General features: G+C 43.5%; 1 protein-coding gene across 7 annotated transcripts in view; it reads right to left on the reverse strand.

Moving 5' to 3' along the window:
- The window catches only part of esrrb (estrogen-related receptor beta), a 39,627-nt gene extending 19,983 nt beyond the window's left edge, over window positions 1-19,644 (reverse strand). Inside the window, exons 1-4 of one of the 7 annotated variants that reach the window (XM_058615797.1) lie at window positions 19,521-19,640; window positions 16,279-16,315; window positions 12,919-12,987; window positions 4,123-4,532 (exon numbers count right to left, since the gene is read on the reverse strand). In XM_058615797.1, the coding sequence (XP_058471780.1) occupies window positions 4,123-4,532; window positions 12,919-12,987; window positions 16,279-16,315; window positions 19,521-19,539 (535 nt within the window). In that variant the 5' untranslated portion in view covers window positions 19,540-19,640. Of the gene's footprint in view, window positions 1-4,122; window positions 4,533-12,918; window positions 12,988-16,278; window positions 16,316-17,754; window positions 17,867-19,520 lie in introns of those variants that run through there. The other 6 variants (XM_058615798.1, XM_058615804.1, XM_058615802.1 and 3 more) reach the window with 6 other exon arrangements.
- Window positions 19,645-20,111: the final 467 nt, after the last annotated feature.

Consider the following 20,111-nt stretch of genomic DNA (forward strand, 5'->3'; position numbering starts at 1 on the left):
GTGCTCTACTCCAGCATCCGTCCCTCGACGTTACTGGAGGTTTTCAATAAAAAAAGGAGTCTCCGTGTAACGATGCCTCCTCATTCTGAACGGGCTTTTAGCTTTTTAAAAGCTTTTTGACATTGGTGCGTTAAGAGAGAGGTTTAGAAACACGAGTAAAAAACACAATCTAATCATCTTAACGCACTAAAATACAGACGTCAGTACGTGACAAACAAGTACAGTAGGACCCGACATATTCATTCACACGCCGTCGCTGCTCCCCGGCTCTGACCCTCGCTCCGTCTTCCCGTACAGAGGAACAGGAGGCTATATAATATTCCACCGGCATTCCTCGCCCTCCTACACCCTTTGACAACTTATGCAATTATGTTAACATTATTGGACAGATCAAGCGGGAGGCTCCCAAGATGTTATAAATAATTAGAAATTCCTCCATATATCTGGGTTAGAAATCATTATGCTAATTCCCCCCCCCCCTCCCTCCCTCATCTCTTTGGGATTGGGGTAAATAAAGGTGTGAGGCTGATGAGCTGTGATTGTCTTCCCTCCGTCTCGTCTCTCTCTGTTGTCATAGCAGAACCAGACTGGAATAATCCTAGCCTGTCCCCCCCCCCATTCGCTTGCAGGAGGCGGGGTGCAACAGAGGCTCTGTGGTAGGTCGAGGGTTTGATTCCCAGCTCCGCTAGTCTACGTGCCAATGATACGTCCCCGCAAAAGACAAAATGAGTGTAAAGCGGGTCATTAGGACTCGGAACGCTATATTTTCAAAGTGGTGGCAAATTTCTTATTCTTATTTTCCTCTCCTCCTCCCTTCCCTTTTGTAGGGTTGCAGCGGCCATGTGCGCCAAAACCACACCTGGTGGTGAACTAAGAGAGTCGGTACCTTTGTTTATCACACACTCACTACTGTGTCCACCTGTCCTTCTCGTGTGTGTGGAGACAAACTCGTTTTTACAACGCTATACATTTGATTTATATTTAGGAGAGGGGAGTGTTTCAGCGTTGCTACGGTAAAGTCTTGTGTGACCTCTCACACCCTATTGTTTAAATTTGCACGCATATAAAGAGGGAAAACAGTCCAAAACACGTTGAAACCAAGTAAAATATCTAATGGTGTTAGCTATTTGTTTCCATTAGTTACGTTTTTTTTACCACAGCTGTAACAAGACTATAATTTCATTTTCATGTTCAGTCGTCAAAACGCCAAAGATTTCATTATGCTACATGCAAAACAGCCCTGCAACCCGTGTGGTTAATTACTGAATAGCCCTTTAATGCACTTGTTAAATAAAAACGTAATGTAATAGTTATTTATATTATTTTTTTCCTCCCCCTTAAAATGACTTGAAGTGACTGAACTGAAGTAAAATACAATGACCTGTGACTGAACAGGATGAGAAACGATCCGGTGAGGCAACGCGGCATCCAAATAGAGGGAGACACATAAGTACTCGTTTATAAAAAAGGGAATTCTGGTCATAATAGAGTCAAACGACAGCCTCGCCGTGCGGGAATCACGTCCGGAAGACTGAAGAGTAATAGTACGGGGGAGTTTCACTCTCAGAAATGAAGCACGCCGGCGTGTACCCCTTTAACCCGAGGGCCATTCTCGGGTTTATCTGTCTTTGGAGAGGTTATGGTATGGTTACCAATAACATCAGAGAGTGAAGGGAGAAGAAAAAGATTTCCCTCCTTCTCCTCTTGATAAGTATCTGTCTCAATCTATTTTATGGCTTTTCAGGACCCATGCCAGGGCACAGAGGGGGAAAGTCAGGTCTTGTAAGTAAATTACAGTAAAATGGCAGGTATTTTTCATCAAAATCTAAACTGACTTTTACAGGCTTACTGTCAAGGTCTATTACTTCATATAAAAGAGGGCCACCGAGTTCAGTTGGTTTTTCAAGGCAATTTTACACTCGGGTTCAAAATGGGAAGAAAACACGGTTCAATAAGAGATTTATGTTTTTGATTGGTGGGGCTTGGTGGGGCACCTGAGGAGCCGGGCTGGAGGGATGATGACGGAGGCCTGAGAAAAAAGCACACTTCTGGGACAGATGGAGATCCAGGTTGACATTAATTTGTATCTGGCCTTGACTAATGTAAGTATTTCCCCACAAGAGTTCAAGGGTCTTTGCACTGGATGAACAGGTGACAGGAGATGGATCTTCCGCTCTCAGAAGCCCGGGGTGAGCGAGGGGGAGTGAAGTAGGTGTAAAGACAGCAGTGGATTAAAACGCTTACATATTAGTATCTTATAAAACACACTTTCCTTTTGCATTGCATTAACTGCTATGTTATAAGAACGTCCGCAGTTATACACGGCGAGCACACAGGACGATAAAGAACGTGTTGGCTTGACTTGGCTCAGTTTGCCCCAAGTGCTACGGAACAATGTGATAAAGGGGCGGGAAAAGACAGCTCCTTTGTTTTCTTCTCATTAGAGGGGGCCGTCTCACACTCCACCCTTGACTGCCTCGTTATTCCTTTAATTAATCAGTTCTCATCAACGGCACCCTCTCATTCTTTCAAGGGCTCTACATCCCGCTATTTACTGCCTCCGTTCTCCTGCAGCAATTCTGCGTGTGTTTCTTTTATCATTTCGGGATTAAAAAAAAAAAGTCCCTGCGTCCTCCTGCCTTCTCTGCCTGGGACCCCCGTCTGATTATTATGCCATTAAGCCTCTCCTCCTCTCCTCTGAAAGAGCAGCAGGGTCCCTCTCCAATCTAAAAGAAGTCCTGGGTTTTTTTTTCCCCTCCTTTCCCTGAAATTACCCGGCGACGCGTGCCTGAGTTTCTAATTGGCATGCCAGTCCCCGGAGACGGCCCCCTCCCTTCTTCCTAATGAAAAGCCTCGGCCTTAATTACACTTTCCAAACGCTGATTGTTATTGACAAAACTCCTGTGGCTCGGACAAACGACGACAGATTAGCTCCATTACAGGCAGCCCTCCAAGAAGAGAAAGAGAGGGATTTCAAATCGACAATGCAAAGTGTGTGTGTGGGGGGGGGAGAAAAGGAGCTTTCTTTTTCTTTTTTTTCCCTTCCATGTACCTTCCTCTTAATTGTTCGGGCCATTGCTCCACTTAAGACGCCTCTTTCTTCTCCAGTGCCTCTTTTCTGTTGCATTGTGTTGCCGTCAGTGTACTTTTAGCGAGCGGACAAAAGCCCAGTTTATGTTACTTGAGAGAAAATGTTCATCTTTTGTAAATAGACAGGATTGCTGATGGCAGCATGGGTAAACAGGGGGATTTGGCTTAATGCTTTTGTTTGCCTGCAAAAAAAAAAAAAAAAGGTACATAGACTGACTAAAGCTGATATGGTGGGAAGGTCCAAGGTCTGCAATTATTTGTTGATTCAAATTTACTGAGAGCGACAAATAAAAGACGGTGGATTCATTTGGCTTGAATTGTGTTTTATGTATTCCAGCACTAAGCCAACAGCAGCCATTCCTGTTGTGATTCTTTTTTTCTTTCCAGGCTCAACGATATCTCCGTCTTCCTGATTAATCTGGAGCAGAGCGCACAGTTTCACGGGGGGGGGGGGTCTTTCATTGCCTCCCTAATGAGAAGCTGTGATACATCATGCTTTGCAGATAGCCAATCGCACCCTGGGCCCCAGGCGCACACACACACAGAGGACACAAATAATAAAGTACATTCTGACACCCACCCCCCCCTCAAAATCTGACCTATGAGTGATGATGTCATGCCCACCGTATACCTCCAACTGTGACAGATGATCTCATCACAATCTCACATGTAGTATTATTTCTTTGTTTTATTTATTTATTTATTTTTTAACTCAAGTGTAAAATGTATTTTTTTTGATAATAATAGTAATGTGTGTTATTTTATCTTCTTTCCAGACTTAGATATTGTGCATTTTTTAAAAAAAGGAGGCTGCAGCTCTCAGGAGGCATCTTCCACCCTCCAATGATTTTTTGTTTTACATAGTGAAATCGTTTGGACCGAGTACGTCCCAGTGTTGTTGTCGTGAGGCCAAAGGTGGCTTGTACGGGAGGGCGTTTCTGTGTCTGCAGATGTGGTGACATGCGATGAAATGACTGGTATTGAGTGTTTTTTTGGGGGGGGAGGAGAGGAGGAGGAGGAGGAGTAAAATACCTTGTATTGTCCTTTTAAAAAAGGCTTTGCAGGCCTCACAAGAGGCCACCCCATAGTGATACCCTGAGGCTATATCTCCACAGACCAGGCACAGCCTCTTGGGGAGGGAGTTCAACATGTATTCGCACTTTATGGACGATTCCTCCATGATGGTGCTGGAGCAGTCGTCGTAGCGCTTGCGGCAGGTGCCGGCCCCGATCCCGCTCGGGGTGAACATAGGTGGAGAGTCCAGGCCGTTGGAGTGGTTGTTCATAGCGCTGACATAGCCGCCGCTGGCGTCCGAGTTGCCGCTGGGGCTGTGGTGGCTGACCGTGTCGATGACCGAGGAGGGACTGGACGGCTCCGTCTTGATGTAAGACCCGCAGCTGGAGGACAGGTGCCGGTCATCAGCGGCCATTCTATTCAGCAGCCTGGAGTGAAGTAAAGGGGTGAGACACAGAGGGGGGCGGTTTGATGAGAGGGAAGGGAGGAGGAGGAGGAGGAGAAGAGGAAGATGATTAGCAGAGGTCTTCAAGAGGCTTTAAATGAATCTCATCAACCAGTTGCGTGATGGAAAAACCTTCACAGCAAAATGCTTGATTAAGTGCACAATGATTACGTGGCACTACAATTTCAACACAAAGAATCCTTTCCTACATTCCTCTCTATATTGTAACACAAACAAAAAAATGACATTATTTATGTAACAGTTTCTATAGTTAATGATTTGCTGTCCATATTAAACTGCACAGGTCAACTGCTCTTCGAGAATAAACCTCAAATACTCTGCGATCGTGTTATGCTTCAAAAACAAAAGTCTTACTGACCGGTAAATGTGATATTGTGTTTTTCATGTGTTCAAACTGCCCCGATGTATGTATTTATTTATTTAGCTAAGTTGCATTTAAATGTATCGCATGTTGACAGTACTATTTCTATGCGTTTGTTTTTACTGTAAGCGCTTCATTAGCCACAGTCATGGCAGCTGCAAACATGCTTCAGTGTTCACACACACACACACACACACACACACACACAGTTGCTCCCATGAAAACACAGACACAGAGAGAGTGTAACGCACAGGTACACACACACACACGAGTGCAGACACAAAGAGCTCAAACGAGGCGAGGGCACCTCCGTAGTTTGGACAGCAGAGTGGACCTTGGCTTGTCTCCTTGAGTCAGCAGTCAACCAAAAGGAAACAAGACCGAGGCGAGATATTGACTTTTTCGCCGTCTGCCTAATAACTGTATTTTGGAGCACACACACACACACACACGAGCTGATGCCGTAACATGTGCAGACTAAAGTGCAGTCTTTTGGCTGTGGCCACAAAATGCACTTTGCCCATACAAATCTATTTCATTCTTTAGCTCTGTAGCCTTTTGACTGAAAATTGCAGAGGACGAATGACGGGGGTGGCAGAGTGGTGTGATGTGGACTGGACGAGGAGATGGATAACTCAATGTATTGGGGATGCTGCGTAGACAAAGTGACCTCTTAGGGTCAAGGCGAGGTCACACACTTACACACACACACCCCACTGTATTGGGTACCAGGGAAGGGGTGAAAGGTCACCTTCACTTGCTTGCATTAACAAAATTGAGCCTTGCATGGCTTATGCAAATTCAGACACGGGGGCTCCCAGTGAGTGGCAGCTAGACAGCCCAAGTTATGCCTTAGCACATTAGCTCCCATTAGCATATTGCCAACTAATGGTAATGTTTACATATTTGACATGTCAGTTTACCATCAGCTCTAAAGACAAAGGGGGGGGGGATGTTCCCCCATTGGGCTCCATCTACCTGACTGGACCATCGCTGTCTGTCTCAGAGCGCTTCAGAGGAAGCAGGGAATGAGACGCCGACACCGTGTCCCCTACCGGTTGACCGGACCTGCCTCCTCCTCCTCCTGCTCTCTGAGGCTGATTTAATTGTGAGGGTGGGTGACGGAGGGGTTCAGGCCCAGGGGTCGGCGGGTCAACCTTATTTTCTCACCCTGGCTTCCAGGCCCGTGGAGACGGGGGTCAGCGTGTCAAATTAAATCTCATTCCCGGGTTTCCTTCCCCTGCTGTCATGTATATTCATCGGAGCTCCAGGTGCCTTAGCACTTCTGGAAATTCACAAAAAGGTTAACTGCTAAAATAAATAATAAAAAAAATGGCCCCTGTTAAAACCGTTGACCTTGTGGAATAAGCCCTTTGCCGGAGCACTCCTGGAATTCTTCGTGTAATATAAAGCCTCCCACTATATTGAAGTGATACACAACGGCCATTCAGCTGGATAAAAACGCTGTCCGGTGCAGGTTTTTGTTCATTTACTCTCAATTCAAACAAAGCATAGAATATGTTAATATTAGTGATGGCATTGTGGGAGTTTATTCATAGTTGCCGTTTTAAAAGATTATCCACTTGTACTCTTAAATGTCCTCGTGTAGACAGAAATTGGAAGGAGAAAAAAAAAAGTGAATCAATTTCACGCCTCTCTAAAATAGAACTTGCCGCTCTTGATAATGAATGCAGATTGCATCCCCATAAATTAATGCACGGCTCTGTGTTCATCTACTTTATGATCTCTGTTTCAGATAGATATGTGCACCTGTGCGATGGGGAACTTGCACTTGGCTTATTAAGGCTATATATTAAAAACGCAGGAGCGCAAGATGGCTCCATTTAGCTTTTATTTCACAAATTCAGAGTAAGCTTAACCCCAGTTCAAAGGCCATCTTCAGGGGTGACACTTAGCATAATTGCATAAGTGTCTTAACTGTTTCCCCTCCAGCTCAATGTGGTCATTTATAATAAATGTGCCGGCTAGAATCCCCTTAACTCATTCTGCTACGACACGTCATACCACGGCTATGCTTATGTTTTTAACAGGCCTGCATATATTGATTAATGAGACCGAGGGAACACTAACCACTTGAACCTGGTGTATTAATCAAATACTCTAAAATATTTCTATAAATATTCGTAATCTCTAATGGGACAGGTCCAATTTAAATCTATAAATACCATTGTGTGGGGGGGGGGAAATGGATTGTGAACATTAAATAGTTTGACAGCAGCAATAGTCCTGATAAATAATTCAATATATGAAGCAGGTGCTAATTAGCTTGTGTGCTACACAGACAGCAGCGTGGACAGGAACGGGTTCGGCCGAACGAACCGAGACGCGATGCTGTAAAATCTATAGTTCTGTCTTATTTCCTTCCTCCAGGTACGAGCGTTTGAAATTGGCCTGCCTGACCGAGGGAGCAGAGCTCTTCTAAGATACAGTATCTCCCTCTCTCTCTCTCTCTCTGTTCCTCCTCCTTTTGTTCCCTTTGTACTGATCAAAATTCATGCTGAGTCGTGGGTTATGGGCTCACAGAATGCATACCGAACAGTTTGGTTTTAATCTGATTCCAACAGGCCGTCCTAACAGCATTTCAGATCCTTAATATCACTCCACCTGTGCTGCTGTGGCCAGGATTAGCGGGCCTAATGATCTGGCAGCTCATCCCGCACTCGCTGTTCCTCGAATTTGAGAGGGTGAAGTGAGGAGCGTCTCGTCTCGAGGCCTCAAGCGAAAACTCTGAATATTGGCTGACGCTGTCGTCACAGGGCAGAACATCCGCGATCTAATTGAGGCACTTTGTACGTATTCCTGCTGAGAGCTTTCTGCTTCAGAGGGATTCAGAGACGCTCCTCCGCTGTTCCGTCTGTGAATATCGCACATTTTTATGTGTAAATCACAAACACGGACCTGTGCTGGAGGCTGAACTCAAACACTGAGCAAATTCCGAACGTCCTTTTCACTCTCAAGGCCACCAGATGCCAACCCCCCCCACCACCACCACCACCACCACCATTTTTGTAAGATTTGCTAACCTCATCCCAGAGTGTCACATCCCTGCTACCTGATCAGACTGGGTAAGTGGAAGGGGAAGAGGGCGAGTGGTGGGGGTTGACATCTGCAGGCACAGGGTGATGGTGATATCAGATGCCCCACTAGGGGCAGATCTGTCTGGAGGGGCCCCAGGCGATGTGGCCTGATAAGCCACTGGCCCCAGAGTCGCCGCTGGTAGGACGAACTCAATTAGCTCCTGACAGACCTTCTCTCAGCCCCCGCTGCCACAGCCAGAACCCACTGGCAGCTGCCGCACTGACCTCTCCTGCAGGGGCCACTGCCACCTCTTACCGCTCCGACACACAGCCAGAGACTCATATTTGGGAGAGCAGAGAGCGAGCTGAAAGTCTGCACAGCCCGAGCAAAGTTACAGAAATACTACATACGGCCGCTTGTATGCCACCGAGGGTGCTCGCTGTGTGTTCTTCTTGCAGAGGGAAATGTAAATGGAAAAAAGAGGACTGGTGGTGGTGAGGAGGGCTGCGGGAGGCCCGTGGGAGCAAGGAGAGGAATAGAGATTCCAAAACACACTTAGTTAAAACACGGAGGAAGACTCTCTCTGTCCAACTGTTTGCAGGTTAATGACCATCGGGGGAATTTGGGGCCAAAAGACTCTTGGGGCAACGTGTATGACTGTCTGTAGCAACACTGCATGGGCTTATGTGCTCATAGGTCTGAGTGTTTCTGCTGTAGACAGAATATGAAAGATAATATAGTGTGTGTGTGCTGGGAGGGGGGGGTGTTTGAAGGCAAGCACTCCATAGGGACCCATTCTAATCTGCGAGGGAGAGGGGCCCCTAATTTTGGACTTTCTCATTCATTAGAGCTGCTCTGGCTGAGAGATGATGGAGCAGAGGGGGTGTGGATCTGAAGCGAGGGGAGGGGTCTATTTATTAACAGCTATGCCCAACACTCAGAGGAGATGACAGAGATTTATGACGTGTGGATCTATGGAGGCAAACAAAAGGGAAGTTGAGGAGACAGAAGAAGAGAAAGTAAGCGATACGTGTGGGGACGAGGGAGAGCGGCGTGCGTATTGTACCAATGGAGAGCAAGGGCCCTAAATCAATAGTCCATGGGCTAGAGGCTCGTGCAGTGTTACCAAAGGGTGGGGGGGGGGATAGGGGGGAACGTGCTGCTCTGTGGCCGGGGCAATTAAGTTTTTCAGTCTCTAGAAGAGGATTATTTTTAGCTGCTCCACAGCGATGTCACTGAAGTCTTTATAAAGCCATGAGCTCACTCCACTACAACAACATGAGCCTGTGCTCCAGCGGCAGCGCAAGATAGCACTGGCCAAGAAGCAGATCACATCTATTGATCCTCCTCCTCCTCCTCCTCCTCCTCCTCTCCTCCTCCCGCTGCTTCCTGTTCCAGAGATGCTGCTGGCAGGAAAGAGAGAGGGGCCTCTTGTGATACAGGCACTGCCGTTTGTCTGACGTAAACTGTCTGGGCCGCACTGGGCAGATCTAGTTCTTATAAGGGGCTGAGTTCAGGATGTTGAGAGAGACAAATGGCTAATGATGGAGGTGCTGTCAGTGGGGGGATGTGAGGGAGTTTTTTCCACGGCAGACTAGAAAGGGTTAATCATTCTCTACACAGACCCAGTGGTGGTGGTGGTGGGGGGGGGGGGGGGGGGAGAGAGCTGTCTTGTTCCCTGTAGAACAAGACAGCTCATAATATAATACTGTAAAAAAAAAAAAAAGTTGAGCGATAAGTCTCGTCTGCCACACAGTACGTTTGGGATCAAATTTCTAATTCGGCCTTTTCATTAGAAAAGATTAGTTTCCATTACATCCATTATGTGGTGAGGCCATGGTATAATTTAACAACATACATTTACAACGGCTCGCGATAACTGCTAAAAGCAATTATAGTCTGGCAAAAAAAAAAAAAACGTCTTTGACTGTAGACATTTTGTGTCTTTAAAAATGTTCCTCTAAAAGCTCGTCACAGGACAATTAGTGTGTGCGCCGACATAAGACACAGCCTGGTGTTATGTGATACATTACCTCCACTCAAGCCAATATCACAATACACTTATAATGTTGTGTGTTTTCGAAAAGTTTCACTGTTATTTTTGAACGATGATTTAACAGATACAAAATTACAAAAGAATGTTTTCAATGCAGGTAAAAAAAAAAAAGAAATGGGATTATGTCTGATTTCACCCTTGTGACAAATGATCTTTTTGAAATTAAAAAAAAAAAGTTGGTAAAATGCTTTAGGGATTAAAATCGAATTGTGATTTTCTGACATACGTTACACTTTGATTTGTTTCAAGTAAAGCTTCAGTTCAACATAAGACACTGTTAAAATAATAGCTACTACACTCTAATTCAAGGGGGAAAATTGATTTAATTGCACTATTTGCAATATTCCAAACAATTAAATATACGCGTGGCTTAAGATGAGACAAAATATCAAATATTAGACATCTTAACTGGAGAGACACTGACAATTTGTTGACTGTGTGTGTACATGTGCGGCGTATCGCGACAAGAAGAAAGAAATATGTATATAAAAGGTGTTCATTTAACACAGTCCAGTGTCAATGGCAGGTTTGGACACAGTGGCTGTGCGTACAGAAGGACGGAGACACAGAGCCATGCATGAAATTACTTCATTAATCTTCTTCTGAAAGGCTGTTCTTGTTTAGACGGGACACACACACACACACACACACACACACTACCTGTGTTAAACAAAGATGCCACCCTGTCTCTATAAATTATCGTCTTCATCAGAAGAAGAGCCAAATGTAAACACACACACACACACAGACGCAAGTATACGTTTTATGTTCACACAACATGTACGTTGATTTCTTGCATTTCAAGTGTTGTTTTAAGCACGTCACTCAAGCGGCATCAAAACGAGCGGATGCGGCTTGAGACACTATTGCTGTGAGTCTGTGACACAGTCAAAGCAATAGACCTCTAGCTTCTTTTTTTTTTCTTTTACAGGCTCATCTCTTCCAGCTGCCACACATTCCCCATAAATAGCACAGGTAATAAAAAGGCGGGTGGGCCAAACTGATTTATATGGTAGTATCTACCACCACACCATTCAGGAATAATTAAACTTTGGGGGAAATTTTCCTGAATTAATGCATCTCCTTTAGGCGGGGGGGGGGGGGGGGGTAACTCAATGTGACCATTCTGTTGCTTTTTTTAATGTAACCGAAACACATAAGCACAAAGTCATAATGTGTATCATACACACACGTTCTATTATGTAGCAATTTAAAGTAATTTTACTTTTAATTAATCAAAAAAAAAGCACAGGACGATGTTAAACCTGACTTACACTGACACAGTGGTCCATTTAAGAGAAAAAAACTATTATAACTCATATTTTAATGTGGTATCTGCATAGATGGGAGTTAACAATAATAATAATAATAATAATAATAATAATAATAAACACACTAATTGCATTAAGCTTTGAAGACCATTCAGTTATGGCTACTAGGAAAAGCACATCACTTAATGTTTGAACCATGCTACATTTTAAATCAGATTTGAGTTATTGTGTTATATTCCACATGGATTAAAAGAAAACAAATTTGTCAATGGAAAGTACAAAGAGAAACGAGGCCAGTGCTGTTGCAGCGTGCAAAAAAAAAAGGCTAGTTATTGGTCACGTCAACAGGGAAGAGGGGAAAAATGCTGCGTCTCTCTTTACCACTGCTTTAAAACGCTTTCTTTCCAACTACAGACTTCAATTTAACATATAAGCCTGATAACAGCTTCTCAAAGAGGGAAAAAAACAGTGCTAAAAAAAGAACAACCACCGCTGGGTCTAAGAGCTCTGAGAGCGTGACGCTCGCCAACGCCACGCAGCGACGACCTGGTGGAGCTGTCAGTGAGAATCAGAGCTGCCACTGTGACGAAGGGGTTTCACTATTGATTTCATAAATAAACAAAGCTAACCATCGATCGTAATGTTATTTTGCATTTCAATTACTGCTCTGAAACATAACCTTCAAACTGGCTGCTCAATACCAACAGCCCTGCCCTGATAAACACCCGCACAGTTCCCCACCTTACATCACATTTTTATTACAAAGTGCAAATTAACGAACCTAGAATTTGCGGTGACTTATGGGAGACGGCTCAAAATAATACGAATGGAGTACGCCGGCTATAAAACATGGCCGACTAAATAATTTAACAGATTATTTTTACCGTTTCATGATATCCAGTGTTTTTGGTGTGTGTGTGTGTATGCGTGTGTGTGTGTGTGTGTAAATGAAGAGTCCTTCAATGTGGAGCAACAGGAAGAAATGCTGACGCACTGTCAGTGATAGCACTCTGCTGCCACAAGGGCATGAGAGCCCATGTAGGCTAGCATTATCCTTCTAGACTAATGGACTTGGTTATTTTTAAACAGATTCTCACACTGCAGTGGAGGTGTCCAAGGTTACCGTGGACAAAAAAAATCAAAAAAAAATCAGGAGGGGACACATGCGATGATGCGGGGGATGTTGTTAAATAGCCGAAACAGTAAAATACAGTAAAGTAATACAGAAATTTTGAGATTATTTCATGCGGGAGGAAAACACTTGCAATCTGACTCATTTTAAACACAGATGACTATACAGAGCACTCATTTTTAAATGAATACATAGAGAGAAATAAAAGAATTGATTAAGTTTTAGAATAGAAGACTTTACTACTTTTATTTCCCCATTTAATTTTTCTGCTGAATAAATCTGCCACGGATTGATGTGGCAGCTAAAACAAGACAATCACAAAATACCTGGAGCTACAGAACATTGAACATCCAGAGAGAGTGTCAATATACTCTGCATCCCCCATTTGGCCTACAGAGGGACAACATGCTCCCCCCCCCCCCCCCCTCCTCCCCCCACTCAGCCTTAGCTGAGTGACATATTTACAGTGAAAGTAATGATACTAGATACCAGAAATGAGAGGGCTCCAGCGTGGCCAGTGGACTCAGGAATCTCTCTAATGAATTGGACAACAAAGCCCTGTTGGTATAAGGAAGAGGTATTTAGAATGGGATGACAAAAAGGATTTAAAAACATTACGTTTTTATCTTTTTCTTCTTCATAAAAAAAAAAATAAAAAAAAAAGGCACACATCCCAACACCTCCTAACAGCTCTGGGTAGATGAGTGTGGGAGCGGGACAGGTGGTTTGCCTGCTCAGCTGCAGCGACAGCGGCCACCAGCTCCTGGCTCATAGCGGGGGCAGCCACTCTCAGCCAGGAGCCTCTTCTGGTAATGTATTCTGAAACCAAATTACCGTAAGCTGATCCCATCTGGATAGTGTCTGTGCGCGGCTGCTTTGGTTACCCACCACTGCCTCTAGCCTGCGATAGCATCTCCATGAAGACAGCAAAAATCTGATTAACCCAATAACAATGAAACACTTGGTCAAAGAGCAAAGAGCTTTTAACTTAAGATACACTAATGCAATTCCCTCGCCTTGTTTTCCTGAAACCTAATAAGAATCAAGCGGACAAACTGCTACATGGGTGTTTTCGGGGGCTCTAATGCAGCCAGCTGGGAATGAAGTCAAATAAATTGAAATCTAATTCATCACCGTGTGATAACTTCTTTCTGCTACCTCTGAAAAAAACAAACAAAAAAAAACATTAAAGCTCTCGTTTCATGAAGGGAAACTGGACGGTTTAGAGCGGTGGCGGTTTGTGCACGGTGTCGTTGGAACGTTTAGAAGAAGACACATCAAGTCACATCTCCATTCACTCCTGCTCAGACTGTGTGTGTGTGTGTGTTTTCAAGCAAGTACAGAGGAATTCAAAGTGACAGTCCTCAGCACCGAGTGACTTCTGAGAGGGTTGGAAACGGCCTCTGCAGCACATGGCAAACAATAACCCTGTCAATGACTCGTCTCACTGCTTCAAGACAAACATTTAGTTTTAAAACGAGTCGGACAAAAGGAAATAAAAAGGTTGAACACAAAAAACTCTGTAGTGTGATAAAACTGAGGTGCCCTCGGGTCAATGCATTAAGAGTGTGTACTGCGACAGTGCTGTAGCTAATTACACGGAGCATATATACACACACAATCTTCATAATCCCTGTCAGCCAAAGCATCACGGCCACATCCAGACCTTCAGTGCTTGGCTGCAACATCTCGTGTACAATTATCAGACGAGAGAGAGACAGAGAGACTCAGTCACTGCTGAAACCCAAATGAACAGCACACTCGGGCCAACGCTGGAGGGATTCCACAAATGAACTTGTTGTTCGTACACAGGGAAACACTAATTCTGTGTGTGTGTGTGTGTGTGTTCACATCTACATGACACTAGTCTTTAAGACAGGATATTTATTTTAGATTAGGAGTTAGAAAATTATTGTTTTTATTGGAATGAACATCTAACGCTATTAACACGTCACACTTGATGGGTAAATAAAGGCATTTATACAACATGGTAACATAACTTGCACTGTTTTCACAGCAATTTAAAAAGATTTGTAAAATGTTACAAATGTGGGACATAAAATAAAACACTCTTGAATTCCAAATGAGTTTAAATTGTCACTATAATCTGGCACATGTTTTATTATAAATGTATTATTCTTGTGAAAGCTAACAAAAAATAACCAAAATAATTATCAATGACGTGATGAATTCAAGCATTTATTATGATTTCATGTGTGATCATTTGACAAGTGAATATTATGGTGTGTCTGTACATATTTAAGTGTCAGACAACTAAAACCCTGTTTCAATCAAATGATTCTCATCATAGTTGTGAACTTTAAATGTTTAACCACATTTCTCTTGGTAGAAATGAAAATTATTTGTCAGGAGAAAAAAAAATAAAATCCAAAAGCTTCCTTAAACCTAAAGAAAATGATACAGAATTATGAACTTTATTTGACACAAACGGTGGAAAACTGATCAAGCATTAATTAGTTTTATTGTCTAACATTTAGAAACGTGTCACAATAAAATTATAGAATACATATAGCAACTTTTAACACCTTACATTTTACAGAAATGCCTACTTTGTTAGTGCTGTGTGTGGTTTTACATGCAGGTTCACCCTAAGAGAAAAGTGACATTTACACTATAATATTGTAATATTCATATGTTCAGACACAGACATTTTGAATTTGCAGTAATTAAATATCAAAGTGTATAAATGGGTGCAGTGAAGGAACAAAAACTAACAGAATTCAGCTCCAACTTTACACTGAACTGGTTTCTGTGAGGGATTTTCAGGGTTGCTCTAAAATCAAATTAGATTTCCAACTATTCTGCTGAATTATAAAAGAGACTGAATATTTACGAGTACATGATGAGACCAATTGAAAGTGTACTGAGTGTAATCTGGAGCAAAATGTCTGGAAATTAAAAAATGTGTCCAAATGCAATCATGTGAAACAAAGATCCAAACACTTCTGCATATAAAGTCGATTTTTTACAGATTTAAAATAATGTGTTGCAACAAATCTTTAAACACTTGAGGTTTTTTTTTTTAGTGACGCGAGGAAAATACATTTAAAACAATTTCCTGTATAGAAATAAAATAATAAATATGGTTTAAAACTTGAAATAAATGCTGTATAACGTGTAGGGTGAAATCAGTAGATATTTGTAGTTCTAGTTTGCTATAAGAGCAGAAGTGTCCCAGTGGTCAGGAGGGTTAGAGACAGCAGCCGCTGGCTGGGACTGACCTGCCAGCTCACCGAGGCTTTACAGGCTCCTTTATTTTTATTTTAACGGCTGCACATTTTACACTCTGTAATTTATCCTCTCCAATTCCATGGATTCTGCATTAATCTCTTTTTTTAAAAAAAAACAACATAATTCTTATTCTCCCTGGGCGGCCACATCCAGGGAACAAAGCCATCAGCCAAACAAGCCCCTAACCCAACTGGACAGGTAGCCAAAAAAAAATTACACACTTTGCAGGGGGGGACGGACATACGGACGCTAAATCAATCATCCATGCACTGAATGAGATTTGTAAAGACCGGCATAGACGATGTGTTCACAATATAAATCTAAAAGCGCACACACACACAGTTACACCTGCCCTGTTGCTCTATACTGTAAAGTCCTACATAATTTAAATGGTAAATAAGAGAATCTTAACGTCTCTAAGAGTGAGAGCAGGTGAAGGAACACAAGAAAACTTCAGAGTCTGGACTAATAAAGTTTAAAAACAGGGTCAAAGCAGATGAGAATGAAATACAGCAAAACACAGGAGGTTAAAAAGGAGGGGGGGGGGAAGTGAAGGAAGGAAGGAAGGAAGCAAAGAAAGAAACAAAGTGCACCTACTGGTTATGATAGCTGAGAGGGTCTGGAAGACAAAGTTCTGAAATGTCCATCAGTCCAGTTTTAGCATTCCAGGAATGAGAGGAAGAGGAAAGAGAAAACAATTGAGACCCGCTTCTTCCCCCAAATGACAGCAGAGCACCAGCAGAGACAACACTGCACTGCCCCGACAGCCCCTCCAGCAGCGCAGCCCCCAGCCTGCACAGGTATGTTGGACTCTGATGGATTGAGTGGCCGCGCGTGTGTGGTGTGTAAGCATGTGTGTGTTGTGTTTATGTGTGGAGGAGAAAGAGAAAGTGTGTGTGTGTGTGTGTGTCTGAGTGTATGTAAGTGACTGTGTGTGTATGACGGAGTGAGAAAGGGAGAGGGTGAAGAGGGGGAGGGACAGATAGACAGAGAGGTAAAGGGGGGTGAGAGAGAGAGAAGCGCAGGCAGCAGCAGGATGAGCGCTAAGATGGAGAGAGCATGAGTGCGCGAGCGAGAAGAATGACTCTTTCCATGGTCGGGATAGGGCTCTTTAAGACTCAAGGGCTTGATGAATATGGAACAGCTGCTGTTGGCTGGCTCCGAGGGGCAGGACTTAAAGCGACAGAGGGGCCGGCGGAGCGGCGGGGAGGAGGGATCCAAACGCTCCCTCTATGCAAAAACACACACACGCGCACACACACACACACACACAGACAAAACAACCGATCACATGAACACAGACGCTTCCAGGAGACGAGTCACACACTAACTTTTCCATCTCAATTAAATAAAAAAAGCCTGGATGCTGAGAATTCAAATGTAAACAATGTCAGACATTTAAGACATTAAAGAACGATGTATTTCTGTTCCAGCTTGTAAAAAAAATCTAATACTTATTGCATTTAAATTTCAACTAAATTATACACAAATGCTTTCACATTATCATCATCATCATCATCATCACACAAAGCCTCAAAGATGTTAGTTATCGCAACAGCAGAAAACTTCATTTAACATTATGACAATTAAATAACTTGTTTTACATAATATAACGTTGCCTGTTCTGCTATAAAACACCTACACACCATAAGGTAAAAAACAAAAAATCAGCCACAGTATAGAAGCTCCTGCCAGCAGTCAAGTGCATGCGCGGCTCTTCACTCCCAGAGACCGACAGCTCTCAGAACCACTAAGAACAGTAAATGTATTTATTGAGCCGTGTCACAAGCTCCATTTGCTGATGCTACGTACATGTGAGAGGGACCATTGTGAACCTTTCACCACCCGAGAGAGTGAGATGATCTCCAGCCATAACTCATACCCTGGAAGCCCATCAGGCTTCTAAAGCAAGCAGAAAATCCAGCCTCTGTCCTCCCTTAGCCACAGCTTTAGAACCGCCTGCGCTTCACCGTTGATCAAGCCCAGTAAGAATGCCGAGAATGCAGATACCATTTCACAGTGACGGAGGGTCTCCATGATACTGTATCCCCACATTATAAGAACGGAGCTTACCATGGCATCTTAGTGGAGAAAATGAGCAGTCCCGACAACGGCCCGGCAACTTGGCTGAGGCGGGCAGGAAGAGAAAGCAGCGTGCCCACTTCTGAGAAACTCACATGGTGCCTGACAATCGTCTTCAGCTACTTCAGTGAAAATATGAGTGTGTGTGGGGGGGGGGAGATCCACCAGCAGAGTCATGCAAAAAATAAAAAGGTGTGTTATGTTGCGCTGCTGCTCTCCACTCGTCTCTGCTGAACAGGAATTGTATAACCCCTGGAGAGGAATCCGGTTCCATTCATCGCCTCACGTTTCTATAATCAATGCAAAAACATCACGCAATCCCTATTGATCATCACAGGCCTATTGATGTGCAGCAGCGGTGCCTCCACTGTGGCACAGATCACACAGCATCTGGTCTCTGTTTTGTGACAAACACAAACGCCTAAACAAATGAAAAACCTGACGCAAACACCTGCCAGATTAATTCCTTCAAGAAGAATTAAAAAAAATAAAAAAAATAAACTATCAAACAAGGCTGGCAAACAAACAAACACGCACCACTTCACAAAATGTGAAACACAATAAAAACAGTGTATGCAAATCACAAATTTCAGCTTTTTATTCAAACAACGAGAGCACAATCCGTCTCATCTAGGCTGTATTTCTACTCCTAATTTAGTGATTTTTGTCAGCTAATCCAAATCACAAAAGATGATCGGCCTCTCATGACACGCCGCAGTATTTCTCCAGTATCTAACCTGTGTACCATGTTGATATCTGCTTCCATTTGATAAATCACGGCTCTGCATATCCTTCCTTTGGCCTCCCCAGCCTCTCGACTGGCACCATGTAGACTTTTGTCACACAGCGTGAGCTATGAAGAAGCCCTGCTGCTGCTGCTGCTGCTGCTATCGCTGCTTCTTATCAGCTCAGTTATGAAAGAAAAAAAAAATCACAGTGTGTGACAAGTTGATTTGACAGGAAGTGATCTGATACAAATAAAGAATAGAGCCGCGCCGGGCAAACACTCCATCACAGGAGACACATGACAAAGTTGGCGCAATATGACAATTGCAAGGTAAAAAAGTCTGCTGTTTAATCCATCTACTGTAACATGTCACTGATTACTTTCAAACTGATCTAGATTACTGTTCTGTTCACATTTATTCACTCTGTACAGCAAACACATCCTAATGTGCTGTATGAGTTTAATAATCATTTTAAAATCATTCTGTTGTTGTCAAAGTAGGAACATTGTTATTTTAACTTAATTAAGCAAAGTAAATAGATATGTGAAGCTCCACGTTAAAAAGATTTTAACGTGACAAAAAAGAAAGTTTTTTTAAAATCACATTATATACACTGTCAAGTTCGTATTTAAATGTATTTGATGAAGTGTGATGACGTCAGACGCCTGACAACATTACAGCATCACAACAAAACCTCAACCACTTTTTTTTCTTTTGTTTGTTTAACTACTTTCCTGAGAATTTCTCTTGCAGTAAAAACACACACACGCGCAACACGGGCCTAAAAATCGATTATTCGGCCACCACGTCCACATAAACCGATACAGTGTTGCACGTCACATGCCTGGATTAGGTCAGCGCGGCGCGCGCGCACATGCTTGTTAATTTAAAGTCGAGCTACAGGTGCGTTGGAAGCTAAAATGTAACGCGGCGTTAAACCGTTTCTCTTTTTTTAAATGAAACGGAAGAACAGAGAGAGAAACAGGGAGAAACAAACTTTTACTAAACTGCGGCTGTTACAAAATGTACCTTTACTCGGACAAGTCATGTCACATCCCCCGGCTGAGCACAGCGCACTGTTGTTGGAGCTGCTGGTGTCTCCACGTTGTTGTGGCGGTGTGTGTTTGGTGTGGCGTGTGTGTGTCTGTGTGTGTGTGTGTGTGTGCGTCTGGGCGCGCCGCCTCAGTCACACACACACACACACACACCGCAGTCACACCGTCAACTCCTCCTCCGGCGCGCACCGTGTGCCTAAACCGAGCAGCCCCACCGGCAGCAGGAGCTGCTGGGTGAGCGGGGGTCAAATGGGGGCGGGGTGGGAGTTAGTGGGTGAGCCCAATGTGAGTTTTTTTTTTCAATGAATTAATTAAATAAAAAAGGAAGGAAGTTGCTAATGCAATTGCTCTCCAGGTTTGTGTTAATAAAATAAGTGTTTCCACTAAATTCTGCATCATGTATTCCCACAGGACACGCCAAACATTTCATTTTAGACAGCATGTGTCTCATCACTACCTACCATGTTTAACTCAAGTTATGCTCTCTGTTCATTCATTTATTTGTTGTTATTCGTGTCCATCAGACACGAGGTGTGCCGCGTGGGTACATTACCGTGGAATAAAA

The sequence above is a fragment of the Solea solea genome, chromosome 18, assembly GCF_958295425.1.
Source record: "Solea solea chromosome 18, fSolSol10.1, whole genome shotgun sequence".
NCBI lineage: Eukaryota > Metazoa > Chordata > Actinopteri > Pleuronectiformes > Soleidae > Solea > Solea solea.